Source organism: Morone saxatilis, unplaced genomic scaffold (genome assembly GCF_004916995.1).
Source record: "Morone saxatilis isolate NCDOM2014 unplaced genomic scaffold, NCSU_SB_2.0 Contig11, whole genome shotgun sequence".
In the NCBI taxonomy this organism is placed as follows: domain Eukaryota; kingdom Metazoa; phylum Chordata; class Actinopteri; family Moronidae; genus Morone; species Morone saxatilis.
The window spans coordinates 17,865,330-17,876,328 of NW_023339663.1; the positions used below are offsets into that span (position 1 = coordinate 17,865,330).

The following is a 10,999-nucleotide window of genomic DNA, read 5'->3' on the forward strand; positions in this document are numbered from 1 at the left end:
TTCTACTTTTACTTTTCCTGCTTCTTACTCTAACTGATTTTTTAATATTATAATAGTCCACTCCCTACCCTTGATAATTATTCCATATATTTTGCCAAGTTTCCACTCTTCCCTGCTGAATTATTGATTCTGCCTCAGACCATTCTTGTTTGATGAACTTGTAGTTAGTTTGTCAGCAACCTCATTTCCCCCTGTTCCTGCTATCCAACAAAAGTGAACATCTATACATAGCTGTTGTAGGTTCAATAAAATCATGTATTTTTCCAATGTTAAATCATTTCTGACTATTTGTCCTGACTGAATAAGGTACAACTGCTGAATCTGAACATATATATAAGTAATTTCCCCCTGGGATTATTAAAGTATTTCTGATTCTGAGTTTGATTCTGATATGACTACTTTGACTGGTTTGACCTCCCCTACCCACTGAAGACTGATGATTATTGCTGTCATTTCTGTTTACTGATAACCTGATATCATGTAGGCGTGATATATCGTTTTCATTATAATGTGTTTTGACCCATCTGTAAATATATTTCAATAGCTATAATAATTTCTGGACAAATATTTTTTTCCAATATTAAAATTCCTGTCTGACCAATCTCTTCTCTTTTCTCACCAGCCAGACATAGAATAGATAAGCCACAACAGGACAGAACAAGCAAAAACATGAATTACATGAAGATGCTACATTCTACACCCTATAGTAGCACTAAAAGACAAGGTGTGATTGATATTATAAAATATTTATATTATTATTATTATTATTATTATTATTAGACATTGAATTCTACTATGCCTCTTGTGAGAACAGTTATGGTAAAAAGTAAAAGTGTTGTGTGAGTGTGTTTCAGAAATACTGAGGAATGCGCAACTAAACAAAGTTTAAAATATTTAATTTTCCCAGATTTTTACCTGATAAACTCACCATGACAGAAATCTCACTGCCCTTTAAAACACATTGCAAATCAACATCAAAACAGTAACAATAATAGCTACCCAGAAGGTGGCAAACTGTGTCCTGTTCTGCATGTTTTACATATCAGCTTTTACAATTACAAAAGTAGGCTATGTGTTTTTTTTTTACTCATGGTACCTAGCCATGTTCTCTTGTTGCCAGGTTACTAAAGGATAACTTAAAGATGCATTGATTAATTGAGTTATTCAATAAAACCACCTAGGCTGCCTGTTTTGGAAACAATGACACAAGCAGGCGAGTGGACAGACAGAGTTTAGAGTAAGTTATCTCTGCAAAATATTTCACAATATGCCTATTATAGCTGTTTGTACTGGTGACAGTCCAGGAAGAAGAACCTGCACATATTTATCAAACATTGATGGTATTTCAATAACAAAAAACAAAATAAGAGAAGTGTAAAAAAAAAAAAATGAATACCAGCTTTGTTTACCATATTCACAATTCACATATTCATGTAAACTTTACAAAAGTTGTAGTTTAACAGAGCATATTTCATTCAGAAAAACCATGAACACCAATACCATTTTTCTTTTCATAACTGTGAACTAAAACTGAACTATGAGTTGTACATTTGACTCCACACAAACATTCACGCTGCTGCACATAACGACAATTAGCACAACATCAAACTTACTCAGCCTAATCAGGACAAATCAAAACAGTGAGGTATGTAGGCCTATGTATAAGCCCGTGTTATGTTATGATTATCATCTGAGATGTTATCTCCTGCAGAACTTGAACTTCCCGGCATACCTGCTCACCATGTTTCCATTTCCATTACTTTGCACCTGCACTTTCCAGCATTTGTTCTTGCCTGTCTGACCTATTGCCCCGCTGACCCTCGGGGGGATGATTCTCCACCTAACCCCTTGCCTGTTTGACTGCTTTTCCTCATTTTGACCATTGCCTGCCTTTAGTCACACTTTACGGTTCAAGTGTGCTGTTTCGATATTTATGAATATAAATAATAGAACACATGCTCAAATACACAACCCATCACAGTGACAAACATGCACAGCCCCACACAGAGATCCGGGTCCTGGTAGCTTGTCAGCACTTTAATGGCGATGTTTGAAGCTGTCTGCTTATCCTGCTGTTTCATGTTGCAGCATGTCGTGTGTGCCATAAAACAGCTATCATCTGCCTCGGGCCAACAAGCAATTTAATTGTCTATTTAAAACAGTCAGCAATGAGCTTCCACAGCCAACTGCGCCAGCAGCTCCACTCGTGTTAACAATCCTGACGGTTGAGGGAGTCCTGAAAAAACCTTCACCTGCTTGCGTAATACAGAGAATGGAGGCAGGGAGACATCGGAGCTCAAGAAACACACTAAGAACAATTTTGTTACAGTTGTATGTTTGGCTTTGTATATTAACAAATAACATATTTTGTTGATTTTTTTTTCATTGAAAAGATGTAAACACAGCCTCTTGATATGGGACAGCACAATATTTGCAGCAAACGTTCATGCATTGTTTCATTTTATTTCAGAAAGTCTGTTTGATTGAACTTGTTCTGTTTATTGATGCTAAATGTTAGTCTGTGTTTGTACATGAGATCAAGGTAAAACCGGAGTCAAATTCCTTGTGTGTGCACATACCTGGCCTATAAAGTGATTCTGATTCTGATTATTTACCACAACGGCATTGTTTCAACACTAGCGTGAATGTTAGTGTTATTGGCAATTCTCATTAATTAAATCTCATCATAAAATTATTTAGTTTATTTATCAAACTCTTTAACTCCTCTCTGAGAGTGTCAAGATGATGATGTGCAATAAGTCGATTAATGTGCAACACCCGGATCAACGTGCAATTCACTTGATTATTATGTCATTCTTTGTAATTATCTATAACTTTTGCAACACCACAATCTTAAAACTCCTTATTATTTATTTAATTTCTTCCAGGAATACGGTGGAATATGTTTGCATTTATGTTTAGATTTACATTTAATTTGTATAAAGGCTCTTATTATTTTATTATATCTCTTAGGCTCTTATTATATTTCTATTTCCATTTTTATTTTCACTATATTTAAATACCTATTTCTATTCTATATAATGTGTTAGATATTGTATGTAAGTACTATTTCTTTAACGTTGTGTGAGTAGAACTATACAGTAGAACTGTAACGAACACATTTCCCCCCGGGGATCAATAAAGTATTTCTGATTCTGAATATATTGCAACGGACTGGGTGATATGCTGGTGTTTACTGTTATAATGTCACTTTTATGTTCAGCTAAGGCTTTTTTTTTTTAATTATAAGCACCGTGTTTTCCAGGATGCCCTTGTTTGTGATATGCTTTTCGCCCCTATGAGTGGCACAGCGTTAAAGAAGTTGGGGGGGGGGTTGCTGTGTTGAGTGTGGGTTTTTGCCTGGAGCACACTGTGATCAGCCAGGTGTCACGGCCCAGTCATTTTGTTATCTGATAAAGAGCAGACGAAACCAGTGAGGTGGCGCTTACACAAATAAATGAAAGAGGTGAACCAGTGGGATGAGTTAACCGCTCCCTGCCCTCCCTGTTTTACTTTATTATTATTATGAGTTTAGTATGATACAATCAGCAGGTGCTGGACCGTCCCTGACACTCTCTCCGATCTCTGCTTACTGAGAGTGTTCCATGTGTTTGTTCTCCTCTTTTCTCTGGAGCTACAGTTTAACTTAAGGGTGTTAACACATAGTTTAACGAGTTCCTTTGAGACTGTAAATATGTATGATCCGACGCCTTCCTTCATGTAGACCAGACCGTCTGGTTATTCCAGGGGCCTCGACTGAAACTTCCAAATTAAATTGAGCTTAGAAACGTCTCATCAAATCATGATTGGTATTTCCCAACGCTATTGTCATTCAAAATAAACCTCCGCCTTTCACTACTCTGGTTTATTTTTATTTTTATTTATTATTTTTTTATCTTAACCTATTGTATTGGTTTTATCTCGCGTGTCTTTTATTTTTTTACTGGCAAGCCGTTTGTTTTTAATTATTAATTATTTTATACAGCAGTTTATTCCATTCCTACTTGTTTTGATTTGCATGCCATTCATATATACGGGTTATTTAATTCAATAATAAACTTTTTTTTACTATGTATTTTGTAGGCCTATGTGTCCGTTTTAATTGTGTTCACTTATGTCTAGTGTGTTATCTTATATCCACAACTCCTGCTCTCAGCATTGTAATTCCACCTGGAACGAAATTTAGATAAAGTTTTACCTGCTTGCTATTTTTTAATCTGAAATGTTACATAATGTTATATAGTCACACTTAAAAGAACATTATATAATCATTTTAAACGCTATTGAATCATATTATTAAGAATATTAACGTTGGTAAAGAAATGTGACAGTACGCTGCGACCAGAAGGTTAATCATAAGAATGGGCTGTGGTTTTGATGCAAATTTCGCTCACGTGTGTGCCTGTACTGTTGTGCAACTGTGAAACTTTTAAAAATATAAATTACATCTCTGATATCTTCTCTTGGTCTCACACTTTGTTGAGCTGAGTGTGATCGTCGGTTCCCTGAACACCAACTTAAAGAAGCGGGTGCTCTGACAAGCTGCAGAATATCTGCGTGGTTAGGATTGCGCACATTATTCCCCTCGCAGCTTCAGTGACTTCAGCTGCCTTTCATGCAGCTACCTGACGGTGATGACGTCAATCCAACCTTCAGCTCCCTCCCCCCTCCCTCTCTGCTTATATACCCTGTATAATTGTACTTCTTGCACTACAAGAAACTCCACCTGTTCGTTAAAAGTACTCAATGCGCTGCCTGGATTACATTGGAAATAAGCTTCCAAAACCAATGCTCTTAGTTTAATTTGGACTCTTTTTTTGCAGCAGTTACAGATACAGTTTGAACAGACAATATTAATTAATTAATTAGCCAGAGAGTGGATATGCTGCGTAACGTCTCCAAGGTCCATGTTTTGGTCAGTTTTGCCTTTATTTTCGTCGTTCTAGGGTAAGACTTTTATCTGTTGTACTTCTTTATATACAGCTTCTTATATTATAGTTCCAAGTGTCATGTATATACATGTATATATACATGTATATACATGACACCAAGTGTCATGTATCTATATACACACACATATATAATGTGAAGGTATAGGCCTATAAAGTTTCTGAATAAAACAGATTCTGAAGACTCTTTAGGGTAAGATTTTTTTTTAGTAAGAATAACAGTTGCATTTATATACACGATAGACTTGCAAGGTTTATTACAAAAGGACAGAACAGAAACCTCAGAGGCAGCAAAATATTGTATACACAGTGCAAAGTGTTTTATTTTAAATATCCTATAGATTTATCATTAAGGCTTTAATATAAAAATTACCATCATAAGATTTTAGTTTAGTTATCTACCACATGAAATGTTGAGCATCCCAAATATGTTAGAAATGTAGTAGTGGAAGTCAGGGCCGGTCCGAACCTTTATGGGGACCGAAGCAGAATTTGATCTGAGGTGGGAATTAACAAAGTACAAATACTTCATTACTGTACTTAAATAGTTTTTCCAGGCTTTATATATTTTTCTCATAACTTTTTATCATTATCACACACATTTTTACACAAATATCTGTACTTTTCTACTCCTTGCATTTTCAAAGCAGGTCCCACCCTATTTGAAGGTGTAGTTAGCTTTGCACAGAGACAGCCTAAATGTCCTTCAGATAAACTGAGTACTTTTCTTTCTTTCTTTTTAAAATAAAACTTGAATGAAGAAGTTCTTTTACCGGATATACCCAATGTTTGATGGTGGTTACAGTTATTTATCTATTATGGTACACATCAAGCAAGTAAAGTAATGAAATAATTGAATTATTATTAATAATTATTACAGGATTATGTATGTATGCACACCTTGCACAGGCTGAAAACATGTTTACATTATATCAATATCACATCAGTATCAGTTTATCTGTACACTTTACATTTAATCCTTTGACTAAATGCATGAGGAAACAGATTTTGTAAATGTTCTGCAGTAGCTCTGTAAATGAATATCCCACGTAAAAAGTAAGTAGTTTGGCACAGGCAAATTTAAGCAATGTTTAACCACATAATGTTTTATATGTGTATGCTTTTGGCGTGTTTATTCCAAAGAAGTCGAAAAAAGCCAGTAACATGGCCTCATTAACACTGGCAAACAGGAGTGTAGTTAACGTCTTTTGGAACCATGTTATAATAGTACCAAAACAGCATGAACAAAGTGTAGTAACCTATTTTGAGGTAAATAGAGCTGGTTGAGATCCTATAGAATTAGTGGAAAATTAGCTGTGATGGTGGTTGAATGTGATTCATCTTCAGTTGAATTGCTTAACTTGTTCCAAACTGGAAAACACTGTGTTTTATTGAGCTTACTTTGTTTTTTAGATTTATTTGTATGTATTATTTTACATGGGTGTGGATTGTCGCTCACATTTAACACACCAGAGCAGTCTTTCCTCATGCACATAAAAAAATGATGCTGGGTTTGTTCAGATCACAAAGGGGAATGTGTTAACCTGCTCATTTACAAGATTACAATCAGGCCGTTGTGTGGCGTATTATAGAAGAAAAAACACAAGGTGGCTATGAAAAAAAACCCACATGACTTGTTTTGCATTGAGATAAAATGTGGTGACAGTTTGTGCCAATGATCGAATCAACCATTTTGTAGTTCGGTGACTTAATGGCATCCAAAATGGCAGCCATCTCTGGTCAGGCCTTGGGTATGAAGAGGCACTGGGGTGAAAATTAAGGGATTTTCAAGATGCACAGTTAATGTTATTGATGATTATTCAATTATCATCAGTATTTTGCTATTGTTTAGTTTACTGTTACAGTTATTTAGTTTAGTCGCCTGGCTAGAGACCCAATTTCATCTCAGGGACAATGATGAGTGAACTGAATTAAATTTGGCTAACCCACTAGTAACTAACTGCATTATTTGATCTGCATCCCTGTGGTTCTATATCTATTTCAATTTTGTGTATTTGTATGTAATTTGGCAGTCTATATGGAGCCCTTAAATTGACAAAAGACAGTAAAACATTATCAGACAGGTCACTGATTACTGACAGTTCAGCAATAATATAAATGAATTATGGGAAATAGGAAAATTAAACAGTTGAAATAAAACATGAGTTACTAAAAGATAAATAGGTGATTAGTTTTTGAGTTTTTTAATCCCCTGAGTATAAAGCTTTTTATTGCACTTTTTATTATTTAACTATATACTATATAATTATTTATGCATGTATTCACACGATTTTGACTGATAACCTTGAACCACGCATTTAATCAGTTTTGGGGCTCCAGAAAACTGCTCCTCTAACAGGTTACCTTTCTACATAAAGAAGCATTTACTTAACACAAATATGTATTGTAAATACACATCAAAGCATTTTACCAAATATATATTTTTTCTATTGTCATAACACCACATAAATATGCTAATATCAATCCATTGTACACTACAAAAGCAACGAAAAACATGTTTAATTACCAATCAGTACACTCCGATATAGAAAGCCTGTAACTACCACTGTATTAGTTTTACAGGTTGTTAACTTGTACTTGTGTGTCTTCACAGGGCCGTCTATATCTACTCAGTACATGATGTCCCATACTTCAGGTAAGATTTCTGTAGGACAGAGAGAATGTATCAATTCAAATGCATGGGTTATAACAGAGCATTAATAACTGCTCAGTAAAAAAGAAATGTCAACTTAAGGAAGGTTATAAATAGAATTTGACAAAACAAACATTAGTCACAGTCGCTATAGTCACTGGCTGGGTTCATGTAAAACTATTAAAATTAAAACTCAGACTCAAGTGGCTGCAGTCACCACCCAGAAATATAGATGGGAGGAATTTTATTAAACCATACAGCTTTTTTTTATTTCATCATCCATTTTATGAGTTAAACATTGTCATATTATTAATAAATACTGCGTTTCCTTTTAAGCTTGTGCCAACCATGTGATGCTAACCCTGAGCCAGAGGTGAACGATTTAACAGATGCACTGAAGGTTGCAGAGATAAAAGTGTGCCCGAACAACCGCTGGAAGATCACAGAACTAAAAATGCAAAATGGGTGAGTATCCACTTTACTTTTGACTTACAAAGAGGAACAGCTAGCTCATATAAAACTTCCCATAACTCTGGTTTACACCCATGCCCTGTTAATAAACAATCTACACTCGACAATATAATACAATATATGACAAGAATATGACAAGAAAATGAAAAAGGAGAAGCATTTTCCGGCCTTGCTTGTTTTTGTTGTTACTCTGTGAAAACATATTGCACATCTGCTGCATTAACTGCCAAATACCTAATTCCCTGGATATTACCACAAAACTAAATTGTTTTGTCCATTGGGTTCCCTGGTAACTCACCTGGCCTACCATGTACCAAGGCTGAGTCTTTGCTGCTAGGGCCATGGGTTAAAGTCTGACCTGTGGACCTTTTGCTGCGTGTCATCCCCTCTCTCTTTCCCGGTCTACCTTGAGCTGAACTATTGATTGAAGGCAAAAAGCCTCCCACAGATATCTGCATATTATCAAGGTTAGCACTTTTGTTTCAGAAAAAAAATGTCCTTCTTGCACGTACCACGCTGCCCAGGTGTATCCTGTTGAATAATGCATGCTGGGATTAAACAACATAACCAATAAATAAGCATGCATTGAATAATGCATGCTGGGATAGACAATAGGTCGGAATAGTTTCTTTTTATCGATTGACGTTATTGTTGTCTGCCTTTATTTTATATAATGTTTTACTATATGTGTTTTCTGTATCTCTTTGTACTGTATTTACCCTGTATTTCCTCTTTTAATTGATAAAGTTAAATTTGATTTCTTCTTTTCCAGACTGAAATATGCTCAGCCAAGCACACAGCAAGGGTAAGCTATTAAAACATTATTCTGCTTTGTAAAAATCATACATGACTTTGGCACTCTTATCGCATGTTTTAAGGGAAAATACTTCTTTAAAATGTCCAACCATTTTATGTCTTTATTTTGTGTCCATGAACATCTGTGAAGTAACTTTTGGTGAAACCTCATTCCAGTGAGACTAACGAGCCTAACTCAACCCCCAACACCACTAGCAGATCACATGATTGTTTCAGATTTTTACTGCTCTAATTATAAGGCCTTAATGTGTCACAACTGGTGTGTCAGTTCAGATCAGTTTAATGATTTATCAACAAAATAAAGTTTTGGGGTTGTAATAATAAAGCTTCTTAGTACAAGGAGTTTCTCCTAGTGTTGAAACTTTAAGAAACGTTTTAGAATTATGACATTTTCTAAGTATTTAAGACTAGATCCTGGTAAAGATGAAAGTTGTTCACAAAGCAAATAAGCCCTTGATAAAGTTCCTAAGCAGGGTGTGAATGACAGTTCGTCATGTGACAACTGGACGACAGGTCTGGCGAGTTGGTAGGTAGTAGGAAAGTGCTCTCCTGAAAGTCTACTTTGAGACATTGGGAGAAAATGTTTTTCATTTTTGAGTCACAGGTTATAGCTATTTTATTTTTTTCCATTAAGGTTCTTGAATTTAATCTTAATAATAAATGTATGTTAAACTTAGTTCAGATCAACATTATTATCTGATCTCTGAGTATGTAAATAAATGCAAAGTTAAAAAATAACACAATGAGCAATGAGACATTTCTTTTCACATGCACATACTTTGCATAATATCAGGCATAGAAACATATTTTTGCGGCTTACAGTTGTCTCTCTTTCTCTCTCTCTCTTTCTCTCTCTCCCGAGGTGAAATGGAATTAGGGACCAAAGTCATATTTACAGCCACAAAAAGCAGGCAGGCTAAGAAACCGAACTAAGTGGCGTGCTTTGTCTGTCTGTCTATCAATCTCCTCCGCTCTGTTTCAGAACCATGGAAAGTGTCCATGACATAAATGGAATGTAATATTCATACTTATGTTTTTATTAGTGTATAATCACCTGAATATAGGAATCATTGTGTTTTTGTTACCTTAGAAGAAACCGTTTACCACCATGTTGAACCACCATGTTGAAGCCCAGAACAGACAAACCAAACACTGTAGACAGGGTCTTGTGCTGGTGATGGTGTTATGATCTTGTCTTCCTGTAGAGTTTATTCAGCACCTATAAATGGACTCACTAACACTCACATACACCAATATGTTAAGGCTTAAACGAGTGAAACGTCAAATAGGCAATGTCCCTTTATCCCTATTTGAGAGTCACTCTAACACAGTTAACACTGAGTTCTGGAGAAGATAGTATCTTTAGCAATTTTTTGCAAGTTTCCTTGCCACCATAGTTTCTCCTGCACACTTCACAGCCCATTCTCATTCCCAGGTTGTCAAATACTGATGTGAGCAGTGTCTAGTTACTTGCAATGTGCAGCTTCACCCCTAGATGCCACTAAATCCTACACACCGGTCCTTTAAGCAAGAAGATAAGTTTCTTCAATCACTCCTAAGATGGATGGAAAAGCTCAGGTGGCAGCAGGACTGATGAGAATAGGTGTGTGTGCATTTAGGGGGTAAGGAATGGAGGGAAAGTCTGAGGACATGTGGACAAGTGGAGGATGGCAGGTCTAGGGAGTTGGAGGAAAGTACATGGCCTGGGAGAATGGAGCAGGTTCTGGAGAGAAGAATAGAGAGCAATGCAGAGAGTGTGGCTTATTGGGACATAATGTTTGAGGTCAAAAGAAACATCAAGTTGTGCAAGATCAGCGAGTAGAGAAATGTTTTTTGCAAATGTACCATGGTGAGTGACGCCTCCGATGAAACAGAAAGGGAAACAAAGACTGGTTTCTAGGGATGAGCGAGTACAGCATCTATATTTGTATCTGTATTAGGAATGGGCGTGGCTTTAACCGGTATGTTATTTTAAGCGTGCAATCAGATCAATGGTTTTGATCACGATAACAAACGAACTATTTACAGTTCTGTATAACTACAGAACAAGTTTTGCAACAATGAATACAACACATGCAGTTGCAATTATGAAGTAAAATGCAATTTTAAC

The 10,999-nt window shown here is 35.9% G+C and overlaps 1 protein-coding gene across 1 annotated transcript in view; it reads left to right on the forward strand.

The window, feature by feature from the left end:
* Positions 1-4,720: 4,720 nt before the first annotated feature.
* Positions 4,721-10,999, forward strand: part of LOC118321159 (globoside alpha-1,3-N-acetylgalactosaminyltransferase 1-like) — a gene marked incomplete in the record, with an annotated part of 8,690 nt that continues 2,411 nt past the window's right edge. Inside the window, 4 exon segments of the mRNA XM_035652375.1 lie at positions 4,721-4,947; positions 7,564-7,605; positions 7,939-8,067; positions 8,846-8,878. Of these exon segments, the coding sequence (XP_035508268.1) occupies positions 4,883-4,947; positions 7,564-7,605; positions 7,939-8,067; positions 8,846-8,878 (269 nt within the window).